This window comes from Pithys albifrons, chromosome 14 (assembly GCF_047495875.1).
Source record: "Pithys albifrons albifrons isolate INPA30051 chromosome 14, PitAlb_v1, whole genome shotgun sequence".
Lineage (NCBI taxonomy): Eukaryota > Metazoa > Chordata > Aves > Passeriformes > Thamnophilidae > Pithys > Pithys albifrons.
This window is the reverse complement of record NC_092471.1, coordinates 15,861,870-15,886,793: the sequence shown is the minus strand read 5'-3', so window position 1 is coordinate 15,886,793 and position 24,924 is coordinate 15,861,870. Positions and strand designations below refer to the sequence as shown.

Sequence of the window (24,924 nt, the reverse complement as noted above, 5' to 3'; positions counted from 1 at the left end):
ACTATGCTGTGCATCACCCCACTGTGTCCTGGGTGTGTATGTCATCACCTTTTACAACTGAGGCCTGGTGCAAGCGTGTGTCTGCATGTTCAGTGTTTACAGCACTGCTTGCAAACCTGTTTCTTACTGAATAAATCATGGGTTCCTACTACTGTGAAAGGTTTCCATCAAGATATAGTTTGGTATTATCTCAGAGCACCTAGTGCTTTCAGTAGATTCCTTGCTGCTCTGGGCCCTGTGGTAGCCCCAGCATAAATAACTGTGGCATTAAGCCCTACTTAGGCATGAGTTTTTTCAATATTTTTTCAATATTGGGAGCTTTACCAGGCACAGCATCAGGAGCATGTTCCACGAGTGCTGATACCTTCCACCCTTGCCAGCAGTTGTTATTGCAAGGATGACTTTGGTGTCCTATTGTATCGGGCACTTTATTAAGCCCTGTGGGACTGAAGGAGGAGAAAGGGGAAGAGAAGTCACAGAATCCCAGACTATTCTGAGTTGGAAGGGACACACAAGGATCATCGAGCCCAACTCTTACGTCAATGGCCCATACATGGGATTTAACCCACGACCTTGGCATTATTACAACCAAGTTTTAACCAACTGAGGTGATCTCAGGGTCACTGCTTATGGCTTGACTGTCCTAAATAGAGGTAGAAAGGAAAGGGAAAAAAAGAGGGATAACCTGCCCAAAGCCATTCATTGAGCTGATGGGCAGACTTGGAGGCAGAAACTACATCTCTGTGCCATCCAGAGGAGTTTCTTAGGTGGACACAGCCCACAGCACCTCCCTGGTGACATGCCCATGCACCGCGGCATTGAGCATCATCCTGCCAAAGCAGTAGCTGCACTCACACAATGGGTAGTTAATTCAGTGAATTATTAATGCAAATGTTAATAATTAAACTCAAGTGGTTAATGAGTTTCTAGAGAAAAGATCAAATTATACTCTTCAGATGCGGAGTTAGAATTTTGTCTAATAACAAGAAATATGTTTTTCCTGTGAGGGGCAGTTGCTGAAGTGACAGTTTGGAGACAGTTGTGAGAGCATTTGCAGAGATGGGTCCCAGCCAAAGAACGGAGCTTTTTTAGTATCTCTGATAGCACAGGAGTTTCTTACGAAGGCATAATTATGTTGCATTCTTTGCACAATTCATTAGGAAAAGAAAAACAAAGAACTTGTGTTCCATGTGGTCCGTGTTCACACGTTTTTATCTTTGCATGATAGTAATTGTTGTATTGAGAGAGTAACATGTTGTCTCTCTCTCTCTCTCTCTCTCTCTCTCTCTCTCTCTCTCTCTCTCTCTGCTAGCCCAAAACTAGTGCTAGGTTTAAAAGAGCCCTTCTAGCCCACATCTGTTATTCAGGAACACGACTTTTTTTTTTCCTGTGTAAAATCTCAAAATGTATAAAAATGTTAAAGGACTTATGTAAACTAAAAATCTCAAGAAATGAGTTTGGGTCAACTTGGGTAATTTCATCATCTTGAAATCTTTAATTTATGTATATTCTTTTTCTGCTACATTGTTATATAAAAATTTAGAAGTCCTTACAAACTTCAGGATTGATTTTGTTTTCAAACTCTAAGAATTAAATTTTCTCAATATTTTTCCTGGGTACTTTCTGTTGAGAAGTGCATCAAAACTGTTTCTGGCAAAAAAGTTTCTGTGTTGACTTAACACATTTTTTTGGCAAGAAAAAAGTTTTGTGGAACTATTCCAACCCAACTCTTGTAATAATTATTCTCTTCATTACATCTTACCATTTACAAGCAAAATAAGTAAACAGGATTGCTACAGAGCCAGAATTCATCAGATGTGTCAAGATAAAGCAGATTCATTTTCTTTGAGCATATGTAAGGCAGTTCTTGTGGCACAAGAGCATATGAGAGAATAAATAACCTTTACTAGTCATTAAACAGACATAGCAGAACAGAACTATCTCATATTTCCAGAAGTTAACATTTATTAAACCTCTGCTTTAGCCCCTCTGTACAAAGGATAAAATCTAATAAATACATGCCAATAGCTATGACTTACCTGATACCAACACAGATCATAGAACTAGTTCTAAGTGGTTTAACTCCTGTTTCTCTTTAGTTACACCTTGAACTGCCCTGATACATTAGGAAAATAGTTCCATACCCAAGGATATCCAAGCCTTGGTGTGGAGACTGTTGAGCAGTGATGCCTTTTCTCCTCAGATGGCAAGCAGGGTATTTTTCATGTCAGAAGGAGTAAGGGGCTCCAGTAATGGCGTGTGCACTCATTAGCCTTAGTTTCTGCATTTTGAAGAACTCTGTGTTCTGCAGGTGATAAGATGCAGAAAGCTGGTCAAACATAGTTAAATACTAATAAAATTAGTTATAAATACATTTTTACTCTAACTAATAAGAGTGCCTTTTATCTGCAAATTTCTGCCTTGTTTCTCTATAATGAAATTGTTCTAGGTTGGGCATATTAGGACTGACCTCCTTTCAAACCAAATGTAGGTGTCTCCTCCGTGGTGGTGGGAGGGCTGTGGTGGGCAGGAGTGGGGGATCTGTGTCACTGCTCTGCAAAGACAGGTACCAGAGTGGTGCTGGCACCCAACACAACTCAGCCTCTGCCAGGGCCCAGAGGGAGGTCACGTGCAAGAGACTTTCTCGACTCTTGGTTTATGAAACTTTCTGGACCTGTGACACATACTGCAGGGATTTTATGAGGTAATTTTGAAAAAAGAAAAACAACTCTTCCTGCAATTCTGTTTATTCACACTTGCAGAAGCCTTTTCCTCTGCCTAGGGCAAAAGAAAACCTTTCCTGATGCAGAATCTGGAGAAGTCACCAAAACTATATATAATCCCCCAGATTTTATAGAGAAAGATAACACGGGGCTGGTTGACAGTGCTGCTTCAACCTTTTCAGGCAATTTGCAGCATCCTCCTTGCAACTGAAGAAACTCTTCCAACATGCATGAAAAAGCAGTGGAGATGTTCCCTTTTTCAATGTATTTTCTGTCTGTAACTCTAAGCTATGAGCTGTGAAGATAAATCATAGCAGCTGTGTCACATTTGTTTTGGAAAGAACCTACTGTTACTCCAGGATACAGCTGTCGCTGGGAAAGGGAATGGTGGAAGCCACTATTTTCAGTCACATAGGAAGATGGTACCAGCTCTGAATTCTTCCCAAACTCTTTTCCAGGTAGGAAGATTCTTGCACAGATAACAGGGACTTGTGGCAGAGATTGTGATAAGGAAAATGCCCCAAACCCAGAAATCTACTGTTATTCTCTTTTCCCCCTTTTCCCCCTTTTTTCTTGTTATTCTTTTTTTTCTTGGTTTTTTTTCTTGTTTTTTTTTTGGGGGGGGGGGGCAGGGGGCGCGATCCTTTTCTTTTTTTAGAAAAAGAAATTATCACTGAGTTATTTTTTACTGACAAATGGATTTAGATTGAGGTCATGCATATATATATATATATGCATATATATTTATATACCTACAGGAATCTTATTACCTTCCAGACTGAGCTGAATGGTGGTAGACTGGGAAAAAAATCTTAGTTTTACATGGCAAGGAATTCTGGTAGGGCAGGCAGGGTCTGTTCTTAGATCACACCACACAGAGCAAAAAACAGATCAAAAACCCAACGCCCCCACACCTCCCACCCTTGCTCAAAACAAAACCACACACACAAAATAATCATAATAATGGATATCCTGGCAGGAGCAATGGAGAAATTCAGGAATTCCCCGATGGTTTGTTGTTATCACTGTATCAGCTCTTCAAGTGAGGCATGTTGAAGCATGAGGAGAGAGAGGAAGATGGTTAAGTGCACAGCTGTTTTTACTCAAAAATCAGGCTAAAGCCCATGAAAACAAGCACACCAGGCACACAGGAGGATGTATGGTTTTGTTTCTGATGGCTCTGTGTGAAGGACAACAGAGCAAATGTGCTTCATGTTACCTGTATTGATAGAGAGATCTTCTAAACAACATTAATCTAAGCAAGAAAAGAGGTATAAAAACGTTTATAAAATTCTTTGATGTCCTTGAATAATTTTTTAGGACTATAGCTTTGCTTGTGTATTATTTGTGTTCATTTTGTATCATTGACAGCCTCTATTTTCTGTCTTCACAAAAATGTAGGAAAGAAATCATGCAATCAGGTGTTCACCTCTGAGTAAAATGCCATCAGCCAGCCTTGCCTGTTGGGATAAAATAATGCTGTGCTGTTATTTCTCAGTGCAGTATTTGTAGGCCTAAAGGACACAAGGTTAGCATCTGGATGTTGCCTTTTTTCTGTGTGCCTATACAATTTTTTTGGCCTTTCTCTTAAATTTCTGTTGTGATGCTGGCAGCAGAGATGAATTTCTTCTCCAAAGTGGTTCTAATCTGAGGTCTTCTCATTGGTAAGGAAATGTGTTCAGCTGCTGCTGGCACAACATCTGCAGGCAAGAGGCTTGTGAAAGTCAAACGTATTCCTAATTTAGGATGTACAAGCTGTGCATGCACTCAGACTGTGTGGACTTTGGCTCATAGGAAGTTTCTGTGATGCTCTGTAGATATTAAAATAAAAAGTATTCCAGTGCAAAGGATATCGGTTGGGACCAGCAGCTCTCAGGCCAGAGGGTGCCCCTGTGCTGTGGGGTGCCCTCCTTTCAGGCTCCCTCCCAGCTGGCCCCTTGCAGACTCTGCTGGGAATGCTCCTCTCTGCCCAAGACTATCACTATCATATCAAAAACTTGCTTGTTGCAGGAGAAATTTGCACTGATCTGGTTCATCCCAGAGACTGACTTGCCACAGCTGTGGCTTAACCGACTGTAAGTCCCACTTACATCGAGCTGGAATGGGATAACATCCCACAGCTTGCTCACAGTGCAGTGAACAGGAGCAGCAGGGCCTCCTTCCCTGCTGCCTGGCCTCTCCTAAGGCTTGGGACAGCTGAGATGTGTGAGCTGGAGTGTGGGTTTGCTTTGGGTGAGAGCAGTGTTGTGCAGCCCTGCAAACTGAAATGCCAGCTCTGGGGAATTATTGTGTTAGTGTGGAGACACCTTCAAACAACAATGTAGTGGCAGGATGGGGTCAAACACAAAGCTTGAACCCTTTTCTTAAATTTTAACTGTTCTGGATGTGGAGCTTCTTAAGAATCTCCCATTGGAGCGGTTGAGTGCAAAGTCACTGGCCTTGTGAAACTTCTAGAACCATGAGTCAAGTGCCTGAGATCAGAAAATTCAGAAGATAATACACCCTGCTTTTATATATATGTTTTGCTTCCTGTTTCTGAAGCCTTTAAAGATGTATTTTTCATGTTTTGTCTGCAGCCCTGAGAACTTCTGCCTGAAAGGGCTGGGATTTAAAAACCCAAGACACAAGACACTAAAGGACTTGTGAGGAAAACCTGTGGCACTTTGCAGTGCTAGTTTCATTTTCCCCAAAGCAGGGAGAGTAACTCACACTGCTATTAGCTCTGATAACTAGTCTGTGCTTTTGCAGCTTAAGAGAGAGGAAATAAAAAGTATTAATTTGATATTAAATAGTAGCAAGTGGGAACAAAAAGTATTTTAAGTTGTTTATCAGAATTCTTTATAATGTTTTAAAAACAAATTTATGATTGAAATTCAGCCTTGTCCTGTATTTCAGTCATTCATGTAAAAAAGCTTATTCTGCCTTTTTCCTGTTGTATGTTAAGATTCAGGCCTGTGAGGGGCTATCTTTGTTCGTCTTCTGGGAGCACAGAGTACTTGGCTTTGATGTAAACTCTTACTTTTCCTTGGTCTTTTTTCACATGTTTTTAAATATGTGTATTATTTTATTGAGCAAGCCACCAAAATAGCTCCGGTTGTCAAGAACTAAGGCCTGTTCTTCTGCCCTCCCAATCCCACCCTTTGATGCTGTTGCTGAAGCTCTTCTGGAGCTGGGTGAGAAGTGACCCTTTCTGTGAGCTGTGCACATAAGTGGCAGGAGCAGCAGGGCTGGCTCTGCTGGCAGGGGGGGCAGTGCTGGGGTGGGTGGGCTCTGAGACAGAGGTGCAGCACCCTCCTTTCTGAATGAATCCTGTACTCTGATTCAAGCTGGGTCCCATGTTTCAGGGATTCTGTGCTGCAACACGACGTTGATATCTTTGGCAGAATAAAGGCATTCTACATCCAAATGACTACAATAGTGCTTTTATCTGCAAAGCACAAACTATTATGTGCTTCAGTCTTTTAAATGAATTTAATGCTATAGAAGCATCAAATAGAAAAACTTTTGTTTGGTATTGTTATGCCTTATGAATCCTCAATGAAGTTGAAATCTCTGGGTTTTGGTGGCTGTTTTTTAATGCTTTCCTCCTCGATTCTGTACTTGAACAATGTCTGCCCTCCCACACAGCTTTGCTGGGGAAGTGAAAGCAGGATTAAGTTCATGTTCTTTACTTTCAGAGCTCTTCTCTGCCTGGGTCACAGTTGCCTGCTGGTTTTGTGGAGCTCAGGTCCCTGCATTTGGTGAAGTTTCTGTCCCTTAGGTCAGTGTATCCAATGGCAATAATACTTGCACCATCCCTTGGTCCTCAGGAAATGGAATGTCTCACAACTTGGCGGTAATGAGTTTTAAGATAATGTGCCTTACTTTGCACTTGTCATTGGCTCAAATAGGATCCTCTTTGTGCTTCACATTTATTTTTGATTGGTAGAGAGACAAACTACTGCAGGAGGATTTCTTCAGTTGCTTCAGCTGTGCGTAGGTGACTTATTCACTGTAGGTGTTTCAGAGATGTTTGGTTTCTAAGATTTTCCATCTCAACAGCTCTCACAGCAGCACATAAACACTGAGACTTCAGCTGGTTCAAAATCCTCACTTTTGCTCAGGAGCTCTAAACTGAGATTTCTACCCAATATGTTTGATGACTGTTGGTTGTCTGATCCATCCCTGAGGTTTCTAAGAGCTGATATGGTGCTCCCCATTTAGTGAACATGCCTTCACCCAGTCCTCTTTTCTAGTGCCACATTGCTGATGGGCATTCCCAGGAGTGTGTTTTGGTAGCCTTGGGCTGGAATAATGTTCAGGTGTCTCTTTGCCAATCTTCTTGCTTCCTTTGAAGCCCTTGGTGAAGTGTTGTGCAGTAGCACGTCACCACCTGCAGTTTTTGCCATCTACCACTTACTGATGATGTGCTTGCCCAAAGAGGTTTTCCATCACAGAATAACATCCTGTTTTGTGTCAGTATCTGTGCTGAACTTCATGTTTTATTGACAGCTTAGATTTGCAGAACAAAGTACTTGAGTAAGATGTTACTTTTAATGACATTGAGAGATCTGTTGTATTTTGGAGCAGAACATAAAACCTAGTTCTTTCTAAGGCAATCCTGTGGAAACTCAACACTGTAACTGGAAATTTGGCTTGTGTCACACTCCACACAGGAATTTTCCCTCAGTAAAATTTAGTTGTTCATGTAGCCCTGTGTTGTGGCCTTCTGCATCCTGCCTTCCTCAGCCTTATGTGAGGGGCACATGTCAGCAGGAATTAATTTGTTTTTACTTTCAGGAGTTCCTGAGGCAGTTCACAGGTTCAAAATCATACACTTCAAAGATCAGCCAGATGATCCAGTGGCTTTTTCCCCAAATTATTAAGGAGACAGCAAGTAGTGGTGGCATCAGGGAGTTGTGCCATGTCCCTTTGACAGAAGGGCACAATTTCAGCCCCACAGACTGATCCCACTAGCAAGGTGCTATGACTCACAGCAGTATAAAGAGCCTGGGATGTGCTCAGGTTAACCCATGTGGATGAAGATGATTTTGGCCTCCCTGAGTAGTCAGTGTTTCTAATTGCTATTTGGGCTGCTTTAGCTTAATAAAACTGGGAACTGAAAAATGCATTTGCTATTTTTTTGACCTCTGTATGTAAATCTTCTTGGAGGGTGAGATGTGTGTGAGAGGAAAACAATGCCAGTGTAATTTTGGAATTACATGATGATCTTTGTTAGCTCACCTCCACATGCAAGTCTATTATTGCCTGTTAATTAACGGAAGGAACATAATTGTTTCATTTTTAGAGTAGGGCTATTTATCAAAATGTGCTTGAAATGGTTACACTGCCTGGTGTAAAGTTGCTTAAAATATTGTTATGTGACCTGACACTGCTTTTCTTTAAATATTCCCATCATCATTTCTTTGTCTTGGAGATGGGTTTAGAAATATTTGTGTTATTGCCTTATCTCCGCAACTGTTCCAAGTGCAAGTCTGCTGATAAAAAGGACAAGATCTCCCTTCATCTGAGATGTGCAGGAAATATAGCAAGAAAAGTGGGAATGATACAGGAATCAGGAATTTGGGCTTTTGCTTGTTGGCTTTCCTGTTTGCTACAAGATCAGCACACCAGCATAATTAATTGATCCAATCTGCAGAGAAGGATCTATTTGTCACAATGCATGTGTGCATTGGGAATCCCAAACTCCCACTGATGGAGCAGAAGTGCCAGGCTGGTGCAGCACTGACAGAGCTGATTCCCAGGTGACACAGCCTGGCTGTGATTGTGTCACCTTCATCCCCACATTGAACAGTCAGGTAATTAATGGGCTGTATGTCCTTAGAGATGTCTCTGCCCTGACTCCCTGACTCCCCAACCTGATTTGATGTCTCTCTGTGCAGACTTTGCTATGTGCTCTAGTTGTACTTATGAACTAAAGCAATTCCTGCCTCAAACTGTTAAAGTGTTTGAACTTTTTCTCTTGCAAGAGAGAGACACACACTCCTTGCTCAAAGACTTCAGATGTTGCTTGCAAACTTACCTTTGCTGGACTCACTGAACTCAGTGGCAAAGCTCTCATTCCCTTATAATCACCCAAATTATTTCAGTTTGTGGTGATACTGAAGTTGTCGTAAATTAGGAGCCAGGAGTGACAGACCTGCTGTTTCTGCTGGAGTATTTCACCTCCTGTGAAGGACTTGTTGTTACCAGAGGAACAGAGGTGTTTTAGACATACTTTACATGTGTGTGTGCATGTGTGTTGTTTTTCTGCACTTGACAATTGGCGGTTTGTTACTTCCTTAACTCTGAGCTGTTTGCAGAGATATTACATTGCTGACAAAGTGAAAGCAATTTAGTAATCACTTGCAAGAGGAAATCGACTCCATTAGAGTTTAGCTGTCTTTGTTTCAGCCATTAAAATGCAGACACTACCTGAATTGCTTTGATGGTTTCATTATTTTTCCTTACTGGAGTTGAATAAAAGTGTATTTGATGACCTCTCTTTGATATACTTAAGCTGGTGTGACCTGTGGAAGGAGAGCCTGGTCTCCTGTCACCCCTTGCTTACAAGGGACAGCTCTCTGTGGGTCCCTGACTACACAACATAGTCATCCACAGCCCATGTGAAAAATGCTGCTGATGCACCTGATAAATTTCACCCAAAACTTTAGATAAATGTAGGAAGAATATCCTTTGAAAAAGGAAACTGTTGCCTTGGATCCAGTTTGACTGATGTCACTTCTAAATACCAGTTTTCCTTCACTTTTAAATTCAAGTTTTCTTTCATATACTGTCACTGAGACCAGAAGGTGTCTTTACATTTTTTTGTTAGTCTTTAGCTTTCATATTTTCTCCACTGTTCGTTCCTGGTTTTGTCTGCACCTTCTCTCCTGATTTCATTTCCTTTGCCGTGGTCCTAACCATTTTGTTAAATGCAGTCAAGCATGTGCCTGCTCTTTAAGCCCCTTGGGACTGCTCCCCTCGCTGCAGGCTCAGCATGCCTCAGGTGTGTCAGAAACTGAATTGCACAGAAATCCTTATTCCATTTGTGTTTTCATAAGGAGAAGCAGGTTAACCCAAGTTACATCAGCTTTTGGAGACCTCCTTTGCCTTTCCTGTCATGCCGCAAACTGAAGTATTTTCCATTGTGTTTTGTCTCCTTCCTGTCATTTTTCCTGACTCAGACATTGATGTCAGAGATGACAGTTTGTGTCAGTGCAATTTGCTCCCATGGAAATGACTCCCGCACAACGCCGGCATCCGACTCCTCACTCTGCTGCTTACATAATTTGGGAGCTGTCAGAGCTCTACCCCAACGTTGCCCATCTGTCTCTTCTCTCAAAGTTAATGAGCCTTTTTCTTCTTGCTTCAGGCATATTATGCACCCTGACTTATTCATAGATGATGTCTATTAAAATTGCCAAATGCTTTGAAAATTAAATTATCTCTCTAAATAAAGAGCCTGCTTCTAATCTCATTGAAGATGTTTCAACACAATTGGCCTGTTTTCTAGTACAAATCAAGACTGACTATGCTGGGCTTTCTCTGACCCCCAGGCAATTGGGTGTTCTTATTCAATTGAAAATACTTGTGATTTACTGTAGTGTAAGAGCTTAGAATATGTTCTGGCTTAGTCTGGGAGCAGCCTCACAGTGCAGAATTTATCTGGAATAAGGGAATCCAAAATAAGGTAACCCCTCATTGCATGGAACAGTCAGCATGGGGAGAGGTGGGGTGGAGGAGGTGCTATTTGTTTGCTTTTAAAGGAATGGAGCACACAGAAGTCCCTTGGTTGGTATTTGTATGGCTTAGACTGTATTCGTCTCTTTTGTGTCCCACTTGTCCTTAGGTATGGCTCAGATGCTGAAGTAATTATCTTTGCTTCCAACTGATAAACTGATAGTTTACAGCCAAATTCTTTTATCTGTAGTTTGTATTATCATATTTTATTGGTATTTCATTAGTTTATTCCTTAGTCATTCAGATTTTCCTGTGTTATGTTCCAGCCTTTCCTGACGTGGGTGTTACATCTTGGTTTGGAATCATCAATACATTTAATTCCCAAGGTAAATGTTTAGGTTAGGCAATATTAAAAAAAAATACTATAAAGATCAAACCTTTCCAACCTCAATAAACACCTTACTTCCAGAGCAGGGTTTGTTCTTTCAGCCTAATCCATTTTCATCTCCTTTGCCGCCAATACTGTGGCAGCTTCACAATTGCTCTGTTTGTCTTGGTCTCTGGAGTTTACCTAATAACTTCCCTGGTGACACCATATCAAATGGTTTAATGAAGTGTGAGTAAGTTAGAAACACTGCTTTTTTGTTTCTTTTTTTTTTCCTTTTTTTTTTTTTACACCTAAAGAATGGGGTGTTACAGAACAAATAAACAAAATCCCAGGGCTCCAAGTTAAAATGTACATCATATTGCTTTTTATAGTGCTTTCCATGCATTTTTGTGTCTTAAATTTTCCTTTTAAATCTGTTCTGAAATTTTGCCTGGTTAAGGTCAAACTAAGAGTTTTATAATTGTTATCTTTAAATGCAGGCATTACACAGACCAGTTGTTTTACTGTTTCAGTCTCATGTTCTTGGTCCTTTTTCCGCCTTTTTTTTAAATTATCTTTTGTTAAGACTTTTCTACCTACTTTTGTCATTAGCATTTGCATTAGTACAGATTTACCAAAATATCCAATTGTGATATATTTAGATCAGAAAAGTGTTGGCTTTTTGAATTTATACTTAGTGTCATGCCCTTTCAGCTCCATATGGATCAGTTTTCCAAGGGGAAAAAAAATTAAAAGGAAAACACCCCCTTCCCATGGATAGCTTCATTTTCTATGTCATGATTATATCAACTGTTGCTATGTGTGAGATAGAGGTAAGTCAATTAACACATTAATGTTTCAATAATACCTTCTCTGACACTGCACAGGGATATGACAACACATATTTAATTAAACTATTATAGTAAACCTCCTGAGCCATTTGTCGATTCATTAAGGACACTTGTTATTATGCTTTGACCTTAATTTTGCCTTTTTCTGGCTCATCTGATTTTGTGATTTTTTTAAAATATTTTTTAAACATTTGGGAGTGACAACAGGAGAGGCACTTGGGAGCCTTATATTAATTGTACACCACCACAGCTGGGAGGAGGCCTCTGTTAAACATCTCATAATTTTAAAAATATAGCTCTTTGAGCTTTGATTTAGAGTTCTGCTGCTTGAGGTGCTTACTGGAAAAACTGCTTTGAGATAAGCTATTTCAGCCATGTGAATTCCGTGGTGAGCAGCCACATCCTGGTGATGTCCCAGGCTGTGCATGGGCCTGATGGGCCAAACTGCCTGAGCTCAGGATCCACATGTAAAGCAAAGGGGGGGTTCTCCCTGGGTCACATGTGGCATGTGATGCAGGGTCTGTCTGAATAATAAAGCTCAGTTTATTCATGAGGAAATGAGTGATCCAGTGGCATGATTTCAGAAGACACACAGCTGGAATGAACAAAATGCTAAACATCACATGATTTCTTGCTTGATTAAGAAATTTGAGTTATTAAGTAACAGATGAGTCACTACCTTTCCCCTAAACATAGGCACATGTGTTTTGTGTAGTGGTGTGTGTATGTTCATGCTGTGACTCATGATCTGGGCTGGTGAATGTCATGTTTTTCCTTTCCAGATGAATGCTGCTCTCTATTAACTAATGCAAAGTATGCACAATAACTAAAGAATGTCAAACTTATTATTACTGGATGTAAGATTTCCCCAAAACCATGAGTTGGAAAGAAATCACTTTGTGATTACTCTTTATTTAGATGTATGTGTGTATTTAGATGTGTTTTCCAGTGGTTGCACACATACTGGTAACAAATTCCATACATATGGTAACTTAGAATTATGAAAGAATTCAACCACACATGGGATAGAGCACTGTGCTGCAAAATCTGCTGAAAATTGTGGAGTCTTCTGGTTTTTAAATAGGCTTAGCTTTAAAACTTGCAAAAAAGTTAGCTGCAGAAAGCCAGGCAAGTGTTTTTGTTGTTTTGGTTTATTATGTTTTATTCTGTGTGCAAACATTGCAAGTGCTCGCTTCCAGACCTTAATGATGTAAACAAAGAGTTGTCATGAAAAACATTTGAGAGAAGAGAAAAATTGGGTTTCTAGTGAGTAAGAAAAAGTTTAATAGTAGTTTCCTTCAACAACCCTCAGTAGCTGAAGTTGCCACACAAGACTTTTGCACGGATGTTACATTTGATGTTTACCACATTGTACAGCTGAATTAAAAAGGGACTGAGGGAATGTCACTGCAATGATGACAGAAGGCAAGTCCTTGCAGCCACAAAAGCTGCCTTGGGAGAGCCTGCAGACTCTCAAACCTCCATGTGCCAGGGAGTAAACACACAGTAAATACTGTTGCATTAAGGGTATAAAAGTTTGGCAGAAGATAAATGCCCCTGGTGTTCCAGTTGGTGCTCAGAAGTGAGAAGCAAGGCTTAATTTCTGGTTAGAGCCAACTCAGGCTTAAGTCTGTTCAAGTTCAATAAGAACTTTCACAAGCACAGCTGCACAGTGCAGTTACCAATCCAGGACTGTAGGAATGATCACATTCAGTGAGGACTTTGCATGTTCCTGATTCATGGATGGCGTGGCTCATTGAAGCAACAGCAAAGCAGTCAGGATTGCTACGGTAAATGCACTAACTAGTGAGAGTTAATATGTGTTGTGACAGAAGTATAGTAACACATTTATTATATAAGTAAATGAATATTCCCAGGTCTGCTCCAATGCACAGGTCACCTAAAGGTGTCCCTTCAGGGGAGGAGGAGATACAGACAGTTGACTGATCCTGAGCAAGTAGAGGTGTTTTACTCCTCTCTTTTTCCCTTGTCTTTATCTCAAAACTCTCTTTCTTTTATACAGTAATTTTTGACCCTTCCCAAAAGGGTGGAACTAGCATATGTTATACATGGGCTTTCAATGACTTTGATCATACATGTAATGCACATCCTCTTTTCTCTTAATTTACATTCTGTGGGGTGTGAATATGCAAATAGGGCTTAATGAAGTTCTTGGTATTTTTAATCAGAATTTACAGTTAACACAAGAGGTAGAATGAACACTTTGGTCCTCCCTCAGCTGCTGAAGTGGCAGTGAAGGCTGTCTGACATTCATCAGAGGATCTTTGTGTGAATCCCCTTAAAAAATGAGATTTATGACAAGGCTTCCAAAGAGGGAGTGAGGCCAATGGCTGGTACAGAGGTGAGGTGCTCTCCTGTGCTCCACTGTGATGCCAAAGGGGTTTCTGATTTTTCATTTTTATAAATTTTAGGAACACAGTAACTGTAGCAAATGTAGTGTTCATATTTGTAACAGCTTAAGTTCATTGTTTATATATCCTAACCCCTACTACAGATTAGTAGCTCAAATTCTTTTAGCTATTTAGGCTCTCTTCAAGGTACAAGAGCTGACAACTATCAGAAAGGGCTGCAAAACAAGACCAAACATAAACCAACAACCTTGAGTCTAAGAACACTGGAAGAACTCCAAAGCCCGAGGAGGAAGAGCTGATGAAGAACAGAGGGTCCCAGTGACCCCAGCCTCAAAATACTGGGGGATGGCACAGGGGTGGAACTGGGGCTGGACTGAGAGATGTGTAAACTGGGGATTGGGTGGGCAATACGATAAAACCCATGGAAATCAGTGTTCTAGGAAGAAGGGGGCAGCACGAAAATGTCATTATGTATTCCTAAAAACCCCAAGCATGGCCATTAAAGAATGTAGCTTTTTATCTTATCCTACATTAACTTGGCTCGAAGTCTTGTTTTTGGGGGCACTCACGGCAACAACTGAAACAACACTGGGCTGTGAGACCTCTGCTTCACCCCAGACACCATCCTGTCCTTAGTCAATGTACCACCACTGCATATCAAGGTGACTTTTTGATGCTGTTATTGAATGCTTTCAGTTGTTTATCAATTAGGATGAATCAAAATTCAAATTTTAATTCACTCTTAACTCTGTGTGCAGTGGCAGGTAAATGTTGCAAACATACTAATAAGGATCCCAAAATATACCTGCCAAAGAGACTGGGGGATGCTCAGCTGGTCTTCTTGTATAGGTGAATATTAAGAAAAAAAGAAACAAACAAACAAAAAGCAGAGAGGTAGTTTGGAAATATATCTACACACAGAAAATATGAACAACCAGGGTGTAATCATTTCAAGAAGTTAGGACAGTATGTGATGAGATTCAGATTTATTCTGTTGTGGATTTCTGCATGTCTGAGCCAAGAGGGCAAGTTTATCACTGGAGGAAGTGGCAGAGTATCTACATCTTCTTGTGAGGTTCCCAGGTGCTTTTCCACAAAGGGAAAATAAAAAGGATGCTAGTCTTACTGCCAGAAGGTAGATTAAGATCTCTCTGTGTGCCTGTATTGCCTTGAAATGTCTGTAAAAGAAATTAATGCCTTTCTGACTCAGTATGAAGGAAGATACAGAGAAGAAAATTGATGCTATTTGGTTTTTAGACAGAATGGTAGTGATTCATTATTATGACCCTACAAAATACCATTACTTGAGCTTGTGTCTGAGAAAATCCATTTTCTTCTTGCTGTGAAAAAATGAAATATTCTTTTTTTAGTTTGCAAGTAATTAAATAGTTACGTGTCGGAATTAAAAAAACAGTGGTGAAAAACTGTGTTTGGGGAGGTTTCCCTAAGGTTTTATTAAGTGTTTTTCACACTGATTTATCTCCAATACCTGTTGGGAAGAATTCCTTGCAAAACTGAAAAGTGAGTATCAAATTCTTCCTTTGAAGGAAAGTCCCTAAACAAACTGCTACTAATGTGTTCCCAAGGCCAAGAGTAGATTGGGAAAATATTTAGATTAGGCATAACTGGTTCTCTAGACTGCAGCTTCAGTTAAGTTTCAAGTTGGTATCTGCAGAATAATCATTAGGTTTTGATTTTTCTTCTCCCACTGCAATGACTGTGAAAATGTACCTCTGTGTTGGCAGTGCAAGTGTTGCTTTCAAAAGACAGGAAGATTTCCTGATGCTACCAAGGGACTAAAATGAACTGGGGCTTTCCAAAATTGCCACTTTTCAGAAGTGTAGGTTCCTTAGACACGTGTGACCTCAATAGGTGTCCAAAGGTGAGGACTTGGCATGGGTGTGTGCATCTCTGGTGTGACAGGAGCCTGTGCTGGTGCAGCTGCAAGGCCCTGGTCCCCACATGGTCCAGAGTGGGGTCCTCACTGTTGTGTTTTCCCATCTGGGCATGCAGATTTGTTTCTGGCTTTGGGGAAACCAAAGGGGAGAGGATGTGATGATCTCATCCTGAGCTCAAGCAGAAGGGACAAGCATGGGGTGTGTATCCAGGGACAGGAGCTCAAAAGCACCCCTGGGCTGGACAGCTTTGCTCATTAGCACATTCTGATCCACTTATAGCATAATTTAAGATGGAAGGGACCTCTTGAAAGTCTCTAGTCCAATTCCATGCTTGAGGCAGAACCAACTTCAAAGTTAGATTGGGTGTCTGAGGGTAGTCCCTAATGTGTTTGAGAATCTGCAAGGATGGAGATCCTGCAGTCTCCCTGTGACCCACTTCCCTTGTCTGACTCCACACTGTGATTTCTTTTACCTGTTTTTTTCTTATTTTATACATGATTTTCAAAGGTCTATCACTGTGACAATTGCTACTTGTTCTGCTGTGAAGCTCCTGGAAGAGTCTGCCTGTCTCTGTAAGCACTGGCAGGTATCTGTAGGCAGCAAACACATCCCTGTCCAATGGTTGTTCTCTGGGCTGAGCCAGACGCAGGATTTAGGGTTCTTCAGCCCAAATCACCTTGATCACCTTCGCTGGACTCGCTGCATTCTCACACACTGCTTAAAAATAGAATTGCACAAAAATAGGGGTGTTTCTTAGTGCTGCTAAAAGAAGGAGAAAGATTAGTTGGAAGTGCCTAAAATACAGAATTCTGTAAATAAAAAAATATGATTTTATTCAATCACTAAAATGAAAGAGGCCCTTGCAAGTTTGCCATGAAGAGATGTATTTTCAAACAACCTTCTGTTCCAAAGAAAAACGAAAATGAATTTGGCAATGGATTAAACAAATAAATTAGTAAAGATGCAAATAGCAAGAAATGTAGAGTTTAGAGTGAAGAATGAAGCCTTAAATCTCTCTTCCTGAGCATAAACTCTGTATCCTATAATGTGATTTAAAATTATTTGCCATTTTGAAAAGGCCTTCATGGAGCAATAAAAATTTATGTCAGCTGACTGTTTGACTCAGATAGTTGTGAACTATCTGCAACTGTTTTCCTGTCAAAAATTGCAGTACTTGAAGTTCAGTTTAGGCAACTTCAGATTTACTTTTCCCCTGATGGAGGTCTACCATCAAAGCCACGGCTGAAGGAAAAACTTCTGCTTTAGAAGTATGTTTGATCTCTAACAACTTGTTGGCTTTCATCTGCTTATTGATGAGATGTGAATGCGACTTGGAGAACTGGATATTGCCAATAGTTTGGGAGGAAAAAAAATTTCTTGCTTATGGCCTTTGTGCCTTTGATGCCATTGAATGTTGCTTGTTTGTCTTGGGGGGAAGGAATTGCTCAAAGTCATAGCTTTTGATCGTTAAGTACTTTTGGTGGGTTTTTTAGAGGAAGACTTACCATGAATTAATGTATCATTCTCAGTCTGCCTGAGACTCAGGTTCTTTTTTTGGGTTAAACTGAAAATCCTTGATTTCTTACCCAATTTCAAATGCATATTGTTAATATACAGGGTGTGAGTCCCAGAAATTTATTAAATGATTTACAGGAACTCTGCAGTCTGTGCCGGAGAGGCAGGATCCTGGCTGGGGGCTGGGGAACGTCTCAAGTTCTCAGCAGGCAACTGATTTTCTCCAGGAAAAAATGTTCTGAGCTTTGAAGGGTAAAACAGCGAAAGATGAATGCATTTAATTCAAAGGAAAAAAATAATTGTGTTTATTCCAAGAAAGTTTTGGGTTTTTTTGTTTTAGCAAGTATAATGGTGGTAAACACTCTCAAAGGCATGTGAGCCCCTCAGTGTCCCACCAGTACAGACTGATGAACCATCAGAGCTTTTGTTTCCCTTCACCTTAACTCTCTGGAACATCTGAAAACTTCAGCACACTAAACGCTGCTTTAAATAATTAATGTGTTTATTGATAGACAAAAATGTTCTTCTACCTTCAGTTTATTTTAAACTGGACTTAAAGATGGAAGGAGAAGAATGTGCTGAAAGATTTCATTACTGTGCTCTATAAAAAAGCAAGAGTGGCATAGAAAAGAACTCGGTTTTGCAGAATGTGTAAATTATAATTTTAAGGACTGTCAGTAGTAGATTGAACTGGAATTGATGATTGACCACAAAATTCAGTATGTGTGCTTTGAAGTTAGCTATTGGAAAAAAATCTCTGATAGCCACATGTTTTAATTTAAAATTATGGAGATAGTTCTCAAATAAATGCAGAATTCATGAATAAAATGTGAATTATTTTTCTGGTACAGTGATGTGCTTAGAAGACTGTAGCTGAAGGAATTAGTCATAAAATTTTACCTTGTGGAGACTGAGGGATGCAGTGAAAAAGAAAAATTATTACTTTAATCCAGAATCTGTGTAAAATAATAACAAAAGTATTAGCAGAGCAATAGGGCAGTTAATTCTGAAGGTGGAGCCCATCCTTGAGCATTGCTGTAGTCAAGCTCCCACATATGATTTTTCAAAGGGAATATGCAAAATGCAAGAGAGAAAGACTCTACTGACCATTTTGGAATTCAGTCCTGAGCAGTTCTAAAAATAGGCACTTTCAAAAATAAGTACTTTTAATTCAGAAACCTTACCTTGCTGTTGGTTTTTTGTGGTGTGGTTTTGCTTGGAGGTTATTTATTTGTTTGTTTTTATCATTTAGAATTAAGGCATGCCCTGCCCCTGTTCCTCTGGCAGCCCCAACTAGCCTGTGCCAGGAACACCAAGCTCATCCACATCTCTGGTAAGAGCTGAGATAGCATCACCTTCCCCAAAACCTGGGAAGAAGTAAGACTGAGGCTGGGCATCCTGTTGTCTGACCGTGCTCTCATGTTTGGGTGTGAACTTTCTGCTGGTCCTGCCAAAGTATTACCACAGCATGATCAAGAAGGCTCAAGAGCCACAAAGTCAAAGAGGTTTCTGGAGACCCAGAAATTCCCACTGGCTTTAGGGGAGGTGTCCTGCACAGCAAACCTCAAGTGCCATAAAGCTGCCTAATGTCTCCTTCACTGTGGAAAGATGATTTGGAGAAATAGTCATCACACCTTTAAAAAAAAGCTGTGTTTTGGAAATAATATTCTGGAGTATTTAGAAACTTTCAAAAGATTTTTTTTTGATTTTGAGTCCAGCTAAGCTGGAAAAAATAAACAGTCCAGTGACCACTTGCTAATTCATCTGCATATGCGGCTGAAAAATTATTTTATGTTTCCATAATGCAAAACTTCTTCCTAAATATGAGGTTTAGAGACCCTCTGGGAGTAATTAACTATAATGCAGAAGCAAATCTGGCTTCATTGTATGCACTGCTGATTTAAGACATGTTTTTGTGCACAAAGCCCATTAGCAAGTTTCCAAAACCTTCATGAATGTTAAACATTTTATTATAGGACTGAGCACTTCTTACTTTACATAAAATCTAATGTAATCCTATGAATTACATTTAGCCTTTGATCCCTGGATAGCAAATTGCAGTGTCACTGCATGTGTGCCAGTGTATTGAAAGGATAAATCTGGCTTTTATTTAGCAATTTATTTAACAGTGATAGAAGTTCTTTTCCCGTGGATTAAACAAAAAATTGAAGATGTGCTCAAAATAAGTTTCTTGCTATTGGTTTTATTCTACTTACTGGTCAGCTTCCATACCTTTGTTCAAATAACTCTTTTCTTTCTGTGCTTTTAGCCCTGTGTTGCTTGTGGTTTTTAGGGTCTTGACTCCACTACAATGGAATGCAAAACAAAGCTGCTGTTTTTCATCAGTTATACAGAACTGACAGTCACTATGATTGAGTTCTGGAGGATGTGATTTAACCAGGACTGGGAACACGTGCCCTTGGCATCAGTGGGTTTATGCATGTGCCTGAAGTCAAAAGTGCATGTAACTTGCCAAATTAGCTCAATGAAAGAGGCTAATGAACTCCGGGGCAGGATGTTCTCTGGCCTGTGTTACATGGGGAGTCAGGGGTTGTCATCAGACTTACTCTCACTGACAACTACTTTGTGAAGAAGCATAAATCATGTGAGATCCTCTGAGGAAATCTGTCCTCCAGACTGTGTGTGACGAGGGTGTTGGCATTGCACGTGCTGGGCTGCAGGCTGGTGGGACTGGGCTTACTGGCCCAGCTGTGTGCTGGTGATCAGCAGGAAGCCCAGTGGCACAAGAACAGACAAAAGGTAGATATAAGAGTTTAGCTTTCATGAAAGTTTGTCCTTTCTTTTATCTTGACCCTTTGTTGACTGATTCAGGAGACTGACAGCACAGCAGCACATAATATTGCCTAGTGATGTATTGCATCTTGTCCACCATTCACATCCCAAGAGAAACCAAACCATAGTATTTGTTATTATAGAAGAGTTAATCTTTAACATCTGAGGGTTTTACAACACCTTCACTTTAGCTCAGAATATGCAAAATATATCCAAACCCTTCCATTTAAGGTAATGGATTACCCTGTGCTTGGCCACCCTGACTGGATTGGTTGGAATTTCGTGCAATTACTATTTTGTGCAGCAGCAGAGTATCTGTGAAGTGGCTATCAACTGAAACATATTTTGCTCTTCAGACTTGCTTTTTCAGGTTTCACAAAACATTTAATTAGTGATAATCAGCTTTTAACCAGCCAGAGCACACTGATGTGATTCTCTCCCTCCTTCCCCCATAATTGTAGGCATAGTCTGTACCCTTCAGATAAATTACATGCAGCCTGGAGAATGTCCTAGCCAGCAGGAAGGGGAAGAATAAGAATGTCAGTTGTGTGGGGAATAAAGGTGTTGTATATACCATGATTTCAGTGAAGAACATCCTTTTTATTCACTTTTCAGAATGGTGAACTTGGAAACAAGCTGGAGATTGCAAAGTCTGCTTTCCCTGGAGGTTACTGGTCAATGGTTGTCATCTACCACACCCAAGGAAACTAGAAGAGCTCCACGCTAATTTATGTAAGGTTTATTTCACTATGGAAGATCAAATGATTTTCTGGCTCAGGTTTTGTGATGTTCGGCATCTGCCTTGGACCTGCAATTTGGAAAAGAACTCGTCTCTGAAGCACGGTTAAGAGACAGAAAAACCAGTCCCAGACAATGAGCACTTTAAGTAGCTCTGGAATATTACTCAGCTTAACGACAGTGTCTGTTACACTGGATTTTAGTTTGCATGGTGGTCTGATGGCTTGGTCCTTAAGCAGCAATTTGACTCTGAACCAGAGTTTGTCCATGTCTGATCCTCTCAATGCCTCTGAGAAGGGCGAAGTCTCTCGGATGTCCGTGAGGGAGAAGAATTGGCCAGCCCTCCTAATCTTGGTTGTCATCCTGCTGACCATTGGGGGGAACATATTGGTAATTATGGCTGTGTCCTTCGAGAAGAAGTTGCAGAATGCCACAAACTTCTTCCTGATGTCCTTGGCAGTGGCAGACATGCTGGTGGGTATCCTGGTCATGCCCGTGTCGCTCATTGCAGTCCTGTACGGTAAGTGGTTTCCCTCCTTATATGACTGGTTTTGCAGGGTGTCCCCTGAGGCTGCAGCAATCTGTTGTGCCTTTCTGTGATTTGCACATTTTTCCTGTGCTTGTAGCTTGGGGTGTATCAATGTGTACTTGGTCATGGGTCTGTGCTGCAGTTCATCCTCTGCTGGGAGCAGGGCTTGTTTTCCTGCTGCCAGGAATGACCCATGAATTGGTGATGCACTGTGGGATTTTTTATTGCTGAGGCCACCTAGAGAATCTGCAACAGCAAGTCAGCTTTTTGCCTTTTGTTTAGACTGTACCAAACTTAGCTAGGACACAAGAACTTACAGAAAAGCTGAGGAGCGTGTTCATGACTGATCCAGCTCTAAGCCAGGTCAGAAACAGTCCTTGTGTTCCCACTATGCTCAGTGGGATTTGCGTAATAATGTGGTTACGAAAGGAGGTTTGCAGTTGTAGATTTGGCATTCAAATAAATGCTTTCACTCTTGGTATTTGTACCTCTGCTTGCCTTGTGCCTTTCAGGGGGTCATTTTGCCTCTCCGTGTCTCAGTTTCCCTACCTCTACCCTGAGAATATGTTCTCAGTTTTAAAACACTCAGAGGCCTGCATGTATAGGTGTCAGCATTTATTTCTCCCCTACCATATTAGGGTGGTTGTGTTTCCAGTGAAGTGGGGCAGTGCTCCTGCACTTGAGTGTGCAACCACTGTTAGCCCTTCAAAGAAGTAAAATATCAAACACATTTAACTTTCATCTGACTGAGACTCCAAATCCATTTTTTGGGGTATGGTGCTAGGACTCTCCTTCCCTAGATGTTACAAAGGGGTATTTTGTTCTCTGTCTCTGATCATCATGTTTGTATACTCACGTATCAGTATAATCTGTGTGTGTTTAACAGATAACACTAACTCATTTTTGAAGCCTATTTTCAGATTTTGTTTGAAAAGTATCTTAATATTGATATTTCTTGGAAACAAATAATGCTGTTTACTTAGAAATTTGATTAGACATTGGCTTACTGTCTTATAAAGGAATATGTAGGGATATTTATCTGACTTCTTTACTTGCCTAAATGATTAAGTCTGACAGAGATTAATTTCGAAAACACATTGATCAAGCATACATCATTCCAAAGCTTATATAACTTGTCTACAGGGAGTTAAATCAATATATGATTTAGGTACAGACCTAGCCATAGAGATCTTATACATGAAGCCTTTTATTTTGAACTGTCAAAATAGTTCTATCTCTAAATCTTGTGTGTATTACAACATGTGTATTTTATTTTTAGCATTTTACTCCAGTTCCCTGGAGCTTGAAAGGAAGCATATAAATACTGAATTATGTGACTGACCTGCACTTGCATAAATTCTGGGTTACCCAGTGACTCTAAAAAGGTGAATTTATGGAAGTGGTCTTCCTACCTACATACTTTCAAGGTCTTTGGAAACTAATAGAAATGGATTTTCTGTTCTGCCTAGGAAATGATTACTTCAGGTCATTTAAAGGTGTAAAGCATGTTGCATATTTAGCAGCAAGGAAATATCATTTATTTGAAGAGGAATTGTAATTATCCGTTTTCTACCAGAGCACCAGTATTAGCTGTTGATAGCCCAAACACTTCTCCATAGACAAACAGTAATAAATAGATATTTTGGCAAAAGTTGTAATTTCAGAACAGACATGGAAAATTGGGGAAATACATTGAGAAGTGAGGAGGCTGCTGGAGCAGTGCCGGGTGCTGGCACTGCTCCCCTGGGCTGGACCAAAGCAGGCATGTTGCCTTCAGGCTTTGTGAGGGGAGGAAGAAAAGCTTCATTTTGGGAAAACTGAGCCTCATTGACTGATTGGAGTAGGACCTCTGTGCAACAAGTTTTTTATATTATTTAAGCTACATATTGTTTATGTGAGCAGCCAGGGCTGTGCCACTCCAGCAGTAAGCAAAGAAGGCTGCCAGAAGGAGTAGAGAGAGTCTGTATTCTCTCCCAAGTGATTATTTCCTAATTTATTCTGCAAGTAAACAGTTTGATACCCACAAGTTCATGGGTACCTAAAGTTCCTGGACTGACTGGATATGTCTGAGAAGGACCAAAGGTAAAATCCTGAGGTTGTGTGAAGGGTATTGCTCCTCTTGAAACCACCATTACATATGGATGCCCTTTTCCAGGCATCTGGAAAAAACACTTGGGATATAAGACTAACAGGACACATAAACAACCTCAGCACTTGAGGTTCATGTAAATAAAACGTGTGTGCAAGAGCACAGAATAGAAGCAAGTTAAACCTGTCACTCATCACTACGTAAAACTTGGACCAAATCCATCCATGTCTTCCTCAGTGTCGCATGTGCTGGAGGCTTCCAGATTTTCAGAGTCCTGGGGCTATTCCTAGCTTTGGCAGAGATAGGAGACAATTTTCTTGTGTATTCTATTCAGCTCAGTGGACCAGTTCTTTTGGCAACATAAGCCAGCAGCTGGAAAGGCTTTTGGCAGCGTCCCAACGTGCTGTTATTGTAACTGAGAGCCTTTGGAGAGCCATCGCTTCTTCCTGAGTCTGACCTGGTGTCACCAAGTAGCATCTCTGCACTGCTGCACACACTGGTTTTGAGGACAAAATCTGGCCTGTTGTGTAACACAGGATTTCTTGGCTTGGTTTTCTTACAACTGTAGGTTTTTTTTTTTTTTTTGTTTTTTGTTTTTTTTTTTTTTTAAGTGGTTCTTACACAGTCTGCAAACAATCTGGAGGCCACAGTGGCCAGGAGGACAGTGGACTTTTCTTGTTTTCTAAGAGCCAGAGATCAGGAAATCCACACATACAGAAATGGTAGGTTTTATATTCTGCTTGAAGTGGTAGCAGACAAACCAAAGATTAAGGGGGAAAATACTCACACATCAGCAGAATTCTTGTGAGAGTAACTGAGGTTCATGGCCATGAACTGAGCAGGGAAAGTGCCACTGCTTGGAAATATAACTGTCAGTGTTCAGTCATTTTTACTCTGCATGTTTATCCTGTGCATTCTACATAATTTGGCACTGGCCTGTTTCAAAAGCTGCCATATGCTGTACTGAGAAATGTATGCTGCACATCCCTTCCAGGTTTGTAGAAGTCACTTTTAATTTGTATAATCAGAAAGGAACCTTAAAAATATATATAATAGATAGAAGAATGATGAAGTTACTTTTAAGTTTCCACATCAGCTCACTCAGTCCCAGTGATAAATTCTAGTTTACAGAGTAGGCTCATTTCCTTACTTTTCAGCTAATAAGGTAAATTAAGTAGATTTCACTTCAGGCATAACGAGAAAATTGGATAGATATCCTCCACAAACACTTGTGATTTTCAGTGGTTTTCTTAATTAAAAGAAGAAAAAAACCAAGTTGTAAATTAGTTCAAGAATCTTATTATAAAGGAAGGGATGGCAGAATGCAGCATGCTGGATTTTTCACCAATTAATCAGGGCTCTCATAAATTTGTCAATTAGGGTTTTT

The 24,924-nt window shown here is 40.4% G+C and overlaps 1 protein-coding gene across 4 annotated transcripts in view; it reads left to right on the top strand.

Annotated features, from left to right (window-relative positions):
• HTR2C (5-hydroxytryptamine receptor 2C) overlaps nucleotides 1-24,924 on the top strand; it is a 219,120-nt gene that overhangs the window by 157,405 nt on the left and 36,791 nt on the right. For all 4 annotated transcript variants that reach the window (XM_071569242.1, XM_071569239.1, XM_071569241.1 and 1 more), the window contains one exon: nucleotides 20,797-21,439. In XM_071569242.1, the coding sequence (XP_071425343.1) occupies nucleotides 21,055-21,439 (385 nt within the window). In that variant the 5' untranslated portion in view covers nucleotides 20,797-21,054. The remainder of the gene's footprint in view (nucleotides 1-20,796; nucleotides 21,440-24,924) is intronic.